This window comes from Theobroma umbraticum, unplaced genomic scaffold (genome assembly GCF_002168275.2).
Source record: "Theobroma umbraticum cultivar Fairchild unplaced genomic scaffold, ASM216827v3 scaffold_30.0, whole genome shotgun sequence".
Lineage (NCBI taxonomy): Eukaryota > Viridiplantae > Streptophyta > Magnoliopsida > Malvales > Malvaceae > Theobroma > Theobroma umbraticum.
The window spans coordinates 7,056,214-7,070,602 of NW_018397254.1; the positions used below are offsets into that span (position 1 = coordinate 7,056,214).

The 14,389-nt window shown below is 32.8% G+C and overlaps 2 protein-coding genes and 1 pseudogene across 3 annotated transcripts; 1 reads left to right on the top strand and 2 right to left on the bottom strand.

Annotated features, from left to right (window-relative positions):
* Positions 1-2,718: 2,718 nt before the first annotated feature.
* LOC110416147 (tetrahydroberberine oxidase-like) lies at positions 2,719-4,551 on the bottom strand. Its single transcript, XM_089782404.1, has one exon. It carries the CDS (start codon positions 4,541-4,543, stop codon positions 2,945-2,947), a length of 1,599 nt encoding a protein of 532 aa, XP_089638530.1. The 5' UTR covers positions 4,544-4,551; the 3' UTR covers positions 2,719-2,944.
* Positions 4,552-7,821: 3,270 nt separating this feature from the next.
* On the bottom strand, positions 7,822-9,941 carry LOC110425735 (tetrahydroberberine oxidase pseudogene; annotated as a pseudogene).
* A 2,239-nt stretch (positions 9,942-12,180) lies between these two features.
* Positions 12,181-13,926, top strand: LOC110420773 (uncharacterized). Of its 2 annotated transcripts, none has more exons than XM_021434143.2 (3): positions 12,181-12,622; positions 13,116-13,213; positions 13,517-13,926. In XM_021434143.2, the coding sequence occupies exons 1-3, from the start codon at positions 12,412-12,414 to the stop codon at positions 13,604-13,606; spliced, it is 399 nt and encodes a 132-aa protein (XP_021289818.1). In that variant the 5' UTR covers positions 12,181-12,411; the 3' UTR covers positions 13,607-13,926. The 2 variants fall into 2 exon arrangements, with proteins under 2 accessions (XP_021289818.1, XP_021289822.1); XM_021434147.2 differs by having other exon boundaries at positions 12,267-12,622; positions 13,119-13,213.
* Positions 13,927-14,389: the final 463 nt, after the last annotated feature.

The following is a 14,389-nucleotide window of genomic DNA, read 5'->3' on the forward strand; positions in this document are numbered from 1 at the left end:
CCATAGGCTATTTATATTAGATTATTTTTTTGGCAAGAATCAAAGGTTTGATTCACTCTACCTGCCCTTGGATAAGGATCAGCAAACTCATCGTACACTTGTGTTTTTATTTTCTTTTTCTTCTAAAGATAAATGCCTATGGAAATACGTCATCCAATGCTTTAATGGACTGGAATTTACCTTTTTAAAAAAAAAAATTAAACAATAGCTTTCTAGATGAATATCCAAATTCCTAACTGAGTAAAGCTCATTATCTATGTATTTTAGAACAACCAGCCAATCAAATAGTATCAATTATGGAACTTTTTCAGGCATAAACTAAGTATGGTTTATCAAAAACTTTTGATAGTAATATAAAAAAAATACAGCTTTTACTAATATATACAATTTTTATTATTACATTTTATTAGTAATGTCTCTAAAAATTTGTAGAATCAAATCAGATCTACAAAAATGTTCTAAAAATCATAAAAAAATGTCATTAAAAATATTTTTAGTGCCTTTGCAGGTATTGCTTAAAGACACTTACGCTTCAATACTGTGAATAATTTGCCATGTGAATTTGAGAATGTGGATACTAGCTTGATAAAGAAAAACCAATGGATAGTAGACTCAGGAGCATCAGATCATATATCCTATTCCTTTAGCAATTTTAGTCATGCCAAACCAGTAAAGGATTGTTTTGTTGAATTACCAAACAATAGAAAAATTCCTGTGTCACATATTGGAACAGTCAAGTTGAGTTCTTCATTGACATTACAAAATGTTCTACATGTTCCAAGTTTTAAATTTAATATAATGTCAGTAGGACAGATTACAAATGGGAAAAAAGCTTGTATGCTATTCACTGACAAATACTGTATTGTCCAGGACATTCCTTCATGGAAGGTGATTGAGGTCGCTAGAGCCTGCTCAGGACTTTATCTGATGCAAGAGAATCAAGATGAGCAAAGTTTATCAAAAATCTGTTTTGAAAAATTTGCAAAGACTCCAAAAATTTTCTCTGTTGATGTTTCAAAGACAGGGTACAACTTTTTTGATCTATGGCACTTTAGGTTAAGCCATATCCCTGTTGAAAGAATTAATGTAATTCATCAAAGACTTCCTGATGTGAAATGCACAAATGACCTGCTTTGTGAGGAAGAAAGTAGAAACATCTCTCGGAGCGACCCATATAATACCCCATAGATTGCAGCAACTCATTCATTATTATTATTGTTTACAATATAAATATTGTCGACTAAAAATGGGTGTCTACAATCTAATTGAATTTGATGTGTTTGCTTTCCTTTTTTGATCAAATGTTAATTTAATGTTTTGCATTTAGCTTCTTCAGCATTTTGGATATCTGGTGATTTTTGTGAACTGGCTGATTTTTTTTGGTAATATCGCCGGTTCCTCCAACCAAATCTAACTACTGGTTTCTTGGTGAGTTTCTGTGCTGTGCCAAGTCGTTAACGATTCAAGAGGGTGATGATCATGAGGGTAATCTCATGGAAAGTCAGGGGTCTAAGCAGTGGTATTAAGTTTCGCATGGCCAGAATTGGTGGGTTTAACCAAGGCAGAGATGGTATTGCCACAAGGAAAGAAATTGAATGACAGTAAATATGGGTTTCTGTTTTTCTGGTGTGTTTCGTTGTGCATTGCTGCCTTTGTGCTATTTAGTATCTTAGGTTCCTATGGCTGCTGAAATGGGGGTAATGTCTCTTTGTTTTTTTCTGAAGGAGTTTATGTGGTGGTGCCACAATGGACCATGCCATTGTCATTTTCTGCAGATTTGGCTCTCTGTCTGCTACGCTAGTGGCATCCTTATGATGTTCAACAAGCCTTCTCTATTACTTCACTTTTCGCAGATTTGGTTACCTTGATGCAGTAATTTTATTATGATGGGGAGCTAGTATGGTGGTGAATCTCTTGGGGTGATTTTACGTATGTATCTATGATTCCCAATGTTGTATACTTCATTATCTGATGCAGGGGAGTCCTCTGCGCTGGGGTTATTTGTCTCTGTCAATGGGTGTGTATGAACGTTTAAGGCCTCCCTGTTCATGTCGGTTTAGGGTGGTTCAGGGCTTTGTGCCCCCGAGGGATATCTTTGGATCCTCTTTCCAGGGTCATTGCGTTTAGTTTGCTAAGACCTTGGCTTTGTAAGTCAATAATATTATAAATAAAATGATACCTGTTCACTGAGAAAAAAATACTAAAAGACTGGTGCCTACGTCCATCACAGATAAAAGGGTTTTTACTTTTGTCATATATATGGAGATGAAACCCCATCAAAATCTTCAAATATATACAAACACAATCTATTCGTAAATGAACTTTATATAGGATCGCTATTTTATTTAAAACAACAGGTTTCTTTCCTGTAAGCCCCTATCCAATTTGGGAGATTGAGTAAACGAGGAAACCAGTGATTATGAAATCATGAGGTTAACGGCAGCTTAGTATGACCTCTTCCAACAAAATCGTCTCATTCTTACACCCTACTCCAACATGGTTATGTATATACTTAGGTCAGAGAAGATGAAAAAGCACGTTCTATTGGAGGTAAAACATCATTCATTTCACTAAGCATAAACTCATTGTGCCATAATTAAATGGTATCAAAGTAACTATTTTTTTTTAAAGAAATTGACTTTTTCTTGTTTTAGAATACGCCATGTACTTTTGTGTATTGATCATTATCATTATTTACAACGGAGATAGGAGGGGAAAACTTATTTAGTATTTCTTACATCACTTTAACTTCATTAATAACAATAAATCACATGTTTAAAGTTGTTGACATTTACTAGCTATATTCGGTTGAGTCAACAATTTCAATCACTTAACTTATTTCTATCGAACAACTAAAGAGTATTGACATATTCTAAGTTGTATCTAACACAAAAATAAAATTAACCAGTTTATTTTTGAGGATGCAATAGTAAACTTTCTTCTTCTACCAAGATGAAAGATGAGGGATGCTTTGCTCGTGCTTGAAAAAATTTTCAGGATCAACCAATGTCTTCGCATGCACCAACTTATTGAAGTTATTCTTAAAATATTTAAAACCCCAAATGCTAGCTTGTGCATAACTTGTATTGCCTTTATTATTAACTCCAATGTCCAGATCCCTATAGTTGACATATGCTTCTCGTGGAGACTTTGAAACGTAGGGAGTCATGTGACGGTAAAATCTTCTGATCCAAGTTATGTACTTTTGAAATTGCAAATTTTCTTCTTCTGCTCGACCAACACTGTATATGATTTTGTACATGTTGCCAGCTCTGTGTGCAAATGGAGTTTCAGTCTCTGGAATCTCATCCATTTTCCCCCCGTAAGGTACCAAGATAATTAAGCCATATTTCCCTTCTTCTTCATAGAACCTTTGCCACATCGCTTCAAATACAATTTTCGGAATAGGCTCCTTCACATAGTCAGATTTTACTTTAAAAAGAGTTTTGTTAACCGCAGTCCTATCAAGTAAAATCTCCAAGCGTTCTAATGGAACTTGACCAAAGTATAGAAATGACTGAATCCAACTCATTTCAATGCAGTCTTGTTTCACAACTCCAAGCTCCGGAAATCTTTTTTCCATCAATGAAATAAGATTATCAACCCCACCCAAAAACAATGCAGTAAACACAGCTTGAATTGTATCCTTTCCTTCTTGACCAGAATTTACCCTTGTTATGGTGACAGCAAGGAATATGTCATTAGGAAGCTTGTGTGCAACATATTGCCAACGATGGATAAGCTCGGTTGCATTTTGTTCCAAGGTCTTTGCGACTGAGAAACAAGTCACAGTTGCTGGAACAGGAATCAAATTTAATTTCCAATCAAGGACAATTCCAAAGCTACCTCCTCCACCTCCTCGGATCGCCCAAAACAAATCTTCTCCCATGGATTTTCTATCAAGAATCCTTCCATTAGCATCAATTAAGTGAGCATCAATAATGTTATCAGCAGCAAGACCATATTTTCTGAACAATCCACCATAACCTCCTCCACTAAAATGACCACCAACACCAATAGTATGGCAATTACCGGCTGGAAAGGCAAGAGTTTTACTTTTTTCAGCAATCCTAAAATATAGTTCACCTAAGGTAGCCCCTGCTTCAACCCATGCAACACTATTTTCAGCATGGACATCAATTAATCGAAGATTAACTAAATCAATGAGAACAAATGGAACTTCAGAAACATAAGAAAGACCCTCAAAATCATGACCACCACTTCGAGATCGAATTTGCAAGTCGTGTTTTTTAGAGCACTGAATTGTTGCTTGAATATGGGATGCATGCAAGGGAGTAATAATGACTAAAGGCTTTGGGGTGTCTATCGTGGAAAACCTAAGATTTTGAATGGAGGATTCCAAAATAGATGAATATGAATGATTGTTTTGTGAGTAAATGACTTTAGAAATAGAAGATGAGTCGTTGGAATGAAGGGAAAGGCAATGAAGAAATTTCTCATGTGACTGAGCTAAGGTCTCCCATGAAAATGAGAAGAGAATGGCAAAAAGAAGGGCAAATGTTGAGTAACGAAAGGACTTCATTCTGCGGAGTTGGGGTTGTTGCTTAAGGAAATTTGGCAGTGGAGTAACCGTATTTATAGTGCAGAGTACAGAGGCTAAGCTTGCCCTACAAGTGAAAAAACATGTGAGCCTTGATGGCGACGAATACCAGGGGTGATGTGAGAACTGGATCGACCATATCTTGATTATGTCTTTTTAGGTAAAAGTTTGAACGAGAAATTCCACATAAATCTGATCGACTTTCATGGCGATTTCCTTTGACTATTGGCAAAATATAATTAAACAATCAACATATTCAATAAAATATACACATTACATATGTACTTGTCAAAACCAACATCTATTTCATATTAAATGTTGCGTGACCTTTCATATAATATACTTATAAGCCTTGACTTCAATTTCTTTTATTGCGATTTTTGAATTTTGATGTAATAGTTTGAAGTAATCTTTCATTCTTATATATAATAAATTTAAAGATGATAAAAGATTTTATATCTTTCATTGACTAATCAAGTATGTTTAAAAAATAACATGTATTTGAAAATTACCTTCCAATGGAGGCCACGTTAACGCATTCGACACAATGGAAGAAGTTTATCAAGTAAATGAGAATTAAATTTCCATGAAATTTGAAAAACAAAATTTAAATTTGATGACTTTCTGGGTATAACCAATTTTATTATTACTTACTAATCGTTCCAGGCAATTTCCCCTACGTGCTCGAAGATTGTCATATGTGACTTTCTATTCTTCTATATTATACTTTAATACTTTAGATAATTTCGGGTAAAATGGTGATAAAATTTCAAAATGTTTGTTTTCTGGTCCTCTCTGTTTAAAAAATGATTAAACCATAAGAATTTTGTGTTTCAATATCATATCAGACAGGAATAGTAGGCTATTTATATTTGATTTTTTTTTTTTGGCAAGAATCAAAGGTTTGATTCACTCTACCTGCCCTTGGATAAGGATCAGCACAGTGATCGTACACGTGTTTTTATTTTCTTTTCCTTCTAAAGATTAATGTATATCTATGGAAATACGTCATCCAATGCCTTAATGGACTAGGAATTTACTTTTTTTTTTATTAAAATTAAACAATAGCTTTCTAGATGAATATCCAAATTCCTAACTGAGTAAAGCTCATTATCCATGTATTTTAGAAAAACCAGCCAATCACACAGTATCAATTATGTAACTTTTTCAGGCATAAACTAAGTATGGCTTATCAAGAGTTTTATTATTATTATTTTTAATTAGTTTCAAATTTGAATATGATATATCTCACCACAGTTAGATGTGAAATGAATATGTATAAAGCAAGATAATCCAAGAAGCTGGAACAAAAGAGATTTTTATTTCAGACAATCTACTTTTTATATTAACGCACATATGGGTAAAAAAAATTATTGTGATGGTAAATTTACAAGCAAATATATACATATTAAAATATTGCAATCATTCATTTTCTTTGTAACTTTTTCTGTCACTCCTGATAATCGTATATTAATCTTTTACCTTCCTGATGCAAGTTATTTTTTCTATTTATTTGTTCATACTCTTTACAATTTACACACAAATAAGAATATATGAGCAAATTAAATATGAGCTGTAAATTGTGAGATGAGTTTACAAATTATCAAGGTAACATAATTGCATAAACTTTTATAATTCGATCTAGTTCTAATTATCCCTCGAGTTGGATGTCAATTACCTTGAACATGTCCACAAACCTTCTTTCTCCACTATAATAAAATTGAATTTTAATTACACTTTTTTATGCAACATTTTTTTTATAGTAAAATTTTAAAAAGTGTAATTATTTAAATTTTTAAGTTCACTTTTTTCACAATTATCAGTAAAAATATAAAAAAGTGCAGTTTTTTGCTAGTGTATGGAATTTTTATGATTACATTTTATTAATAATGTATCTAAAAATTTATATAATCAAATTAGATTTACAAAAATGTTCTAAAAAGCATAAAAAAGTGTTATAAAAAATATTTTTAATTAGTAGCATATTATAAAAATGTGCTGTCTTTAAATCAAATTTATTGTAGTGCTATAAGGTGATTAGGTTCCTTTTCTTCCTCAATTTGCTCAATTTGATGCTATTCCTTGTACATGATTGCTCCTTGGTTTTTTTTCTCATGTAGTTTCTTCATTGTCAAAATTATGCTCTTCGTTTACCTCTTCTAAAATGCCTACATCATCATCATCAAAAGAATCCTTTCTCAGCGGAGGATTAGATTCATCAAATATAATATGAATAGATTCTTTAACAAGAAGTATTCTTTTGTTAAAAGGTCTTAATGCTTTAAAAGTTAGAGATTAGCTGAGGAAAATACTTTCATAACTTTTTATAGCAAAATTTTCAAGATTATCCTTTCATTATTCAAAAGAAAACATTTACAATCAAAATGATGAAAATTGGGCTTTCTTCCTTAATAAAGCTCTTAAAGTGTTTTCTTTAAAATAGGCTTAGCTATTACTCAATTTACAATATATCAGGAGGTATTATGGCTTCCATCTAAAAATATTTTGACAAATTATTTTCGTAAAACCTTGTTCTATTCCCTTTCTCTGAAGTCCTATGTCTCCTCTTAACTACTTCATTTTGTTGGAGAGTTTTAGGAGCTAAACAGTGGTAGCTAAAGCCATTTTGAGCACTAAGTTCTTCATAACCAAGATTTTCAATTTCTTTTTCATGGCCACTTCTTATACTTGAAATTGAGTAACCTTTTTCATTTTGAACTTATTTGCAAAAAGAAGTCAATACTTCCAAAGTTTTATTTTTCAGAGTTAATAAATGAAACCATGTATATCTAGTAAAATCATCAATAATAACAAATCCATATGGTTTATTGCCAAGACTCATAGTTCTAGTAGGACCAAAATGGTCTATATGAAAAAGTTAAGGTTCGGACGTTGATACACAATTTATTGGTTTAAAAGAATTTCTCCTATGTTTTCCTTTGACACAAGCATCATAATTTTTTTTTCTTTTTAAAAATTAACTTAGGCAAACTGCTAACTAAATCTTTTTGAAATAGTTTTCAAATATATTCTATACATGCTAACATGCTTAAATTTTCTATGCCAAAGCGATCAAAATCCTTTATAGTCATGAAACATATGTTTTTAGAAAATAAATCATCTAAGTGCATAACATATATATTTCTTTAAAGATAACCAATAAAGATTACTTTTAGTGGACTTGATGTCTATTACTTGACAGCCCATGGGTTAAAGCAAACTAGTTTTTTGTTAAGGATACAATGGTTAAATTTTTTCTTCTACAAAGGTGAGAGAGGAGAGATGCTTTGGTGGTGCTTGAAAAAATTTTCAAGATCAACCAACGTCTTCACATGTACTAATTTATTAAAGTTATTCTTAAAATATTTAAAACCCCAAATGCTAGCTTGTGCATAACTTGTATTGCCTTTATAATTAACTTCAATGTCTAGATCCCTATTATTGACATATACTTCTCAAGAAGATTTTGAAACGTAAGGAGTCATGTGATGATAAAATCTCCTAATTCAATTTATGTACTTTTGAAATTCCAGATTTTCTTCTTCAACTCGACCGACAATGTATATGATTTTGTACATGTTGCCAGCTCTATGTGGGAATGGAGTTTCAGTCTTTGGAATCTCATCCATGTTCCCCGCATAAGGTATCAAGATAATTAATCTTCTTCATAGAACCTTTGCCACATTCCCTCAAATATAATTTTTGGAATAGGTTCCTTCGCATAGTCAGATTTTAATTTAAAAACAGTTTTGTAAACCGCAGTACTCCTATCAAGCAAAATCTCCAAGCGTTCTATTGGAAATTGACTCAAGTATAGAAGAGACTGAATCCAACTCATTTCAATGCAGTCTTGTTTCACAACTCCAAGCTCCGGAAATCTTTTTTCCATCAATGAAATGAGATTATCAACCCCACCCAAGAACAAGGTAGTAAAAACAGCTTGAATTGTATCCTTTCCTTCTTGACCAGAATTTACCCTTGTTATGGTGACAATAAGGTATATATCATCAGGAAGCTTGGGTGCAACATATTGCCAACGATGGATAAGTTCGGTTGCATTTTGTTCCAAGGTCTTTGTGATTGAGAAAACAGTCACGATTGCTGGAACAAGAACCAAGTTCAATTTCCAAGCAAGGACAATCCCATAGCTACCTCTTCCACCTCCTCGGATAGCCCAAAACAAATCTTCTCTCATGGATTTTCTATCAAGAATTCTTCCATTAGCATCAATTAAATGAGCATCAATAATGTTATCAATAGATTTTAAAATTTGGCTAAACCTATTTGATAAGCTACTTGATAAAATAAATTGTATAAGTTTTAATTTTAATTAAATTACTATAAAGGTTATTCATGTTATTTTTAATCACCTAATAAACTAAAGCAGAACAAGTTTGCTTCTGAATTTATATATGATTTTAGATGTTAAAATAAAAAAAATCTATATAAAGAACAACTCTCAAATTTTGTATAGTAATAATATTATTAGATTTTAATTATTGATCTAGCAAGCAATCTGGTCATGCTCTTCAATTCCCAAAAAGAATAAAAAAAATGATGTATTTAATATTAAAATCATTTTTAGTGAAGAATAAAGAAAACTTTTATACAGTAACTGAATAAAGTTCTAAATTTTGTATTTCTTTTCTCTTAATCTTTGTAAAAAAAATAAACTTCAGATTTTGTTATTTTTTTATTGGATCATTTATTTTTTTTCTAATAATTTTTGTAAAGAAATAAAGGAAATGGATATCGTGATTTGCATTTTAGAAAGGTGACTTGTAGAAAAGAGGAAAAGAAATGGTGATCGATTAAGAGAGAAAAAAGTGTTTCTTGAAAAACTAACATGTTTTTAAAAGAAAAGAAAAGAAAGCTCATCTCTATAACTTTTTTTTTAACTTTTTTTTAAAAAAAGCTTTTTACAATTTATTTGATTTAATTTTTACTTTTAAAAAGTAGGTAACTTGAAAAAAGTCTGACTGAATAGGCAATAAAGCTCATTATGTATTTATTTTTAAAATAACCAACCAATCAATTACGATCAATTATGGAATTTTTTTCAGACATAAAATTAAATATGGCTCATCAAAATTTTATTATTATATTTGTTTGAATCTCAAATTTAAATATTTTAAAATAATATACTATAATTTAAAACCCCATTAATTTAGATTTTTTGTTTAAATGGTGTTCGATGCGTATATAAGAACCTAACGGCACGCTTGTTATGGGCTCGAGATTCGGCTTCTGCCACAGACAACAAAATTTGCTTGAGAATGAAGTTAAGGTGAACCTGATGAACGAGACGAAGAAATATATACAGAGGTCAGAAACAGTGTTTATGACCTTACTCCATACAAAGTCCAATTCTGAACCTCATTCTTTGATTGTTGGACCTGCCCAACACGAGTTTTTGGGCTCTTAAGTGGATAGAATCCCTTTGCTCCCAGTTTATACTATGTTTCAACTTTCATCATTGCTTTTACAGTGGAGAAAGGAAAAGAGGAAAATCTTTTATTTACAAGATGATTATAAAACACTTTTTTTCCTCATTATTGAGTAAAATAAATATCTTGTTTTTATCCTTTCATTGGTTTTATTAGGCAATTCTTTCCCCTACACATAAGAGGAAAAAACAATGCAAATGAGTTTGTATCAATTGGTATTTCGCGAGTCATGCTTATAAAAGCAAGATAATCCAGCAAGCATGAACAAAATAGAGTTTTTGTTTAACAAAACTCGTAATTCTAGCTAAATATGAAACTCATGAGCAACAAGAAAAAACCCACAAAGACGTGCACAATTTAAAAAGCAAAAAAAAAAAGAATATCTATTTTCTATATATATTGAAATTTTTTAGTATTTCAATTTTTAAAAAATAAAAAAAAATGATTTCATTAGAAGCACGCTTTAATTGAAAACGGAGGATTGTTTTGGGATAATGCTATCATAAAGAAGAGAAAGAAAAGCATAGTCTACGTGTTGTCTTTAAACAGAAAAGAGAAGATTGGGCTAAAATGAATTGAATCTTTTTATTTCAAAAGAAAATTGTACGAGCAAGATTCCAAACCACCCTACCAATTTTGACGTTTTCAAATACGGAAGAATGACTTGTATGAGCTGCCATTTGCACTTTTCTACTCTGTCATGTCAAAACTGAATTTTATATCCTATTGAATTACTTATTTTGTTATGATTACCCACACATGGGTAAAAAATTACTTTGTGATAGTGAATTTACAAGTAAAATATATCAATATTTAAATATCGACAATCACTCACCCTTTTTTTTAATCTATTTTCGTTACTACTTCTGATAATCTTATGTGCTCTATTTATTTGTTTATATTCTTTACAATTCACGCACGTATTATAAGTATGTGTGTACAAATTAAATATGAGCTGAGTTGACAAATTAAGTAGTGGAAATTAAAACTCCTTTTATTTTTATGACGCAAAATTTAAACTTAAAAAAAGAGCATTTTTTGTTAGAGAAAAACAAAAGCAAAGATTAATATGTCACGTAAGCACAGCGGAATAGCTGACGTGGCCTCTTGTATGTGCTGTATAAACATACAAGGACAGCTCTTTTTGTTGGTTTGTTTGACCACTACAGTGTCACAAGGATACATGCGTAATTTGGAATGAATGGATGGATGACAAGGTCCATTAGCAGTAGCTTCGCTGGCCCACCCCTGACGAAAAAGAAAAAATCAATCCCAGGAAAAGGATAACAGTCAGCATCTCATAAAACCTGCCCATCAGATTCTTTGTTGATCCCCAAAATATCTTTCTCTTCAATCCAATTTTAATCCTTTTAGGACCAGATATTTTCGCCTAGCTTGCCCCACCACAATGTACTCGCTCCTCTACTCCGCCCCTTGCATACTCGCCTCTGTGTCTCATACTGCTACTTCCTTAAAATGGTAATTGCATTTCATATCTTTTTGTTTATATTTTAAGAAAATTTTTTAATTGTCAACTCAAGTTTGTCACATGCGACACATGTGAAAGTAAAAACAATACTAGCACACAATTTAATTTGAAGAAATCCATATTATTTTTAACAATTTTGGATTATAATTAACACCAGTATACCAACATTATTGAACCGTGACAAGATATTAATAGAAATCTTTCATCATTGGTAGATGAAATTAATCATGCCTGCCCCTCTGCCTGAGATTCTTTTATGAAATGATGACTTGGAAGGGTTTAGAAACTACCAAGTACTTTTAAGAAAGCTAAGCTTGTTTTTCTTAGCGTTTAATCTAATGATTTAATCAAATGATGTGAAAGCAAGTAGATTTTTTTGCTGAAAAATATTTAACTATTTGAAAACATCAATTACAAAAATGATGCAAAAGACAGCTAGCACGTACATGGTTTTTGGATTTTCATTGCCATTTATTCACTCATAAGAAAACAAATATCGTCGGGAAACATAAAAGAATTTATCTGGACATGTATGAACAGGTGTCGGGTGTAAAACAGCGAGTATCGAATTTGGGTATTCTCATCCAAGTCCAACATCCCTCCCCTTTTGTAATTGGAAGAGCCCGTCAAAAGAAAACCCAACCCTACGGCCACACTCTATATAAAACCCTGAAACACTTTTTCCAACCCCACCCCTCCCTCCAACTCAAAAAGATCCGCTTGGAAAAATTGCTACAACAACTCAAAAACAAAACAGAAAAACAAGATTGACACTTAAAAGAAACATAAACAAAGCAAATAAACCCACCCACCAAGGCACCAACTGTTTGTTTCTCGAAAATCCGCAAGAGAGGAAAAAAATTAAAAAGGAAAGAAAGGTTAAGTCTTGTTTTGGCCTTTGGGAGCCGGTGGGCATGGATTCGCAGGTGCCCAGCGACCGGAATGAGCCGTGGACGAACGAGAAGCATGTGCACTTCTTGAACTCCGTGGAGGCATGGTTCGTCCATACAATGCTAGAGAACGACGGCCGCCATAATCTCCGTCTGGACCGTCACTTGCCAGACAGCTCTGAGTCGACTCTCGATTGCAAACAGAACCAGACGAGAAAAAAGCATGCCACTTCAGGTAACAGTAACGTTCTTGTCATTGGCCTTGTTTTATTGTTGTTTTTGGTGCATTTTGAGCGCCAGTTGTCAGAGATTTGAGGGTTTTGTTTAGAGCTGTATTGATCATATCATGATTACCATCTTCCATGGTGCAAAACGGTGCATCTTAGCATAAGACAAGTGTTTTTTCTTTTAATCTTTAGACCTTGCTTGTTTAATGCTTTAATGTTTTGTTGTTAAGTGCCAAAACCTGGAAGATTTTTTTTGGCATCTTGGAAGTGCTGCGCGAAAAAGCTGTGAAATATTGACTTGAGAATGCCCTTTTTTTGTTTGCATAAAATGCGTTTTTTACCAGCCTCCCCAAACACCACCTCAAGAATATATAAAATGTCGAATATGCCTGGAGATATTTGTAGCAGGGTCACTTGGTCAGTTCACTTTATGGTTCTTTTCATCTCTTTTTGATCATTTTTAATTATTCTTTGTCTTGGTCCTTTCGGGGATCCCCGCAGTAGATTTTATTGGCGTAACTAGAAGCAAAATGAAGGGTAGGCCTGACAAAAGATCAAGGAGACCACCATCTAAGCCGCAGGATTCATCACAAGATCAGGTTGGTCACTCTATCAAACCACACTGAGTTTTTTTTTATCATAATCGGATGGTTGAAAAATCAAGGTGCTATGGACCCAGTTAGCTAGCAAGTTTCAATCTTTACAACAGATTTTCTTATAACTGTTTCAGACATTTGATGAATTTTAATCGTAGCAAGTAAACTTGTTGTTAAATTTTATGTTTTTCATCTTAATGGATCGCGTGTGTGGGGTTCGATCGCTCGATCTCTTTGTACAAGAGAAAGTCCCTGTTTAAAGACGAATTAAAGACTAAAGAATTCTGTTTATGTGAGTCTTTTCAGGTGGTCCCACAGATTGACAACCGAACAGGAGATAAAGATGAGGAACAGCTCCCCAATGAACCAGTTGCATCCGTGGCAGCAGCAAACTGATGGAAAGATTATTCTTGTTGTAGGACTTTTTTTTCTTTTCTTTCTTTGCTTTTTAGAGTAGTTGGTTTTGTAGTAGAATAGCAGCGGAATGATTTGTGAGTGTGAGCTATGGTGAAATATGGCTGAATCATTCTGCCTTGCTACTGGGTATCTGTCCTTTCAGCACCAGAACAATATTTGTACTAGTACTTCAGTGTCCAGGATTATGACAATGCTCTTGATTTTTCACTTGGCTATAGAGTGCCCTATAGTCATGTATTTCGGCTGATTCTTGGAAGATATTTTTATGGTATCTACAGCAGGATCTTTTCGTTCTTCAACTGTACGACTCTATATAATAATATTATCCATATGCACACACACATATATATATATATATATATATATGCAAACAATGTTTTAATTCTTTAAATAGAATTAGTTTTATATGGTAAAAAGGTCACGGGATGGGATAAAGGAGATGGCGACAGGGACAAAGAAAGGAGATTTCAATCTTGATCTCTCAGGCACGCCTTATCCTGATGATAGCGTTGGTTGCTTAATCTTTTCGCAAAATGATAATACTGCCTGTCTAGTTTATGTAGTACAGATAATAAAGCCTATCGGATAAAGGTAAATGACAATCTTACCCTACCCGTTGCAGGCAACAGTTGCTTGACAATGTTTTTGGCTAACTGGACATAACGGGAAATTTGATAACGTAAATGAATGTTTAGAGATCTCAACAACAGGAATTATGTATGACATGTTGCCAAATATGATGGAAGATAGTTCTTTGATATG

Coding starts and splice junctions, on each gene's coding strand:
- LOC110416147 (XM_089782404.1), bottom strand. CDS start 4,543: ATGAAGTCCTTTCGTTACTCAACATTTGCCCTTCTTTTTGCCATTCTC.
- LOC110420773 (XM_021434143.2), top strand. CDS start 12,412: ATGGATTCGCAGGTGCCCAGCGACCGGAATGAGCCGTGGACGAACGAG. Junction 12,623..13,115: donor AAAAAAGCATGCCACTTCAG/GTAACAGTAACG, acceptor GGATCCCCGCAG/TAGATTTTATTGGCGTAACT. Junction 13,214..13,516: donor AGGATTCATCACAAGATCAG/GTTGGTCACTCT, acceptor GAGTCTTTTCAG/GTGGTCCCACAGATTGACAA.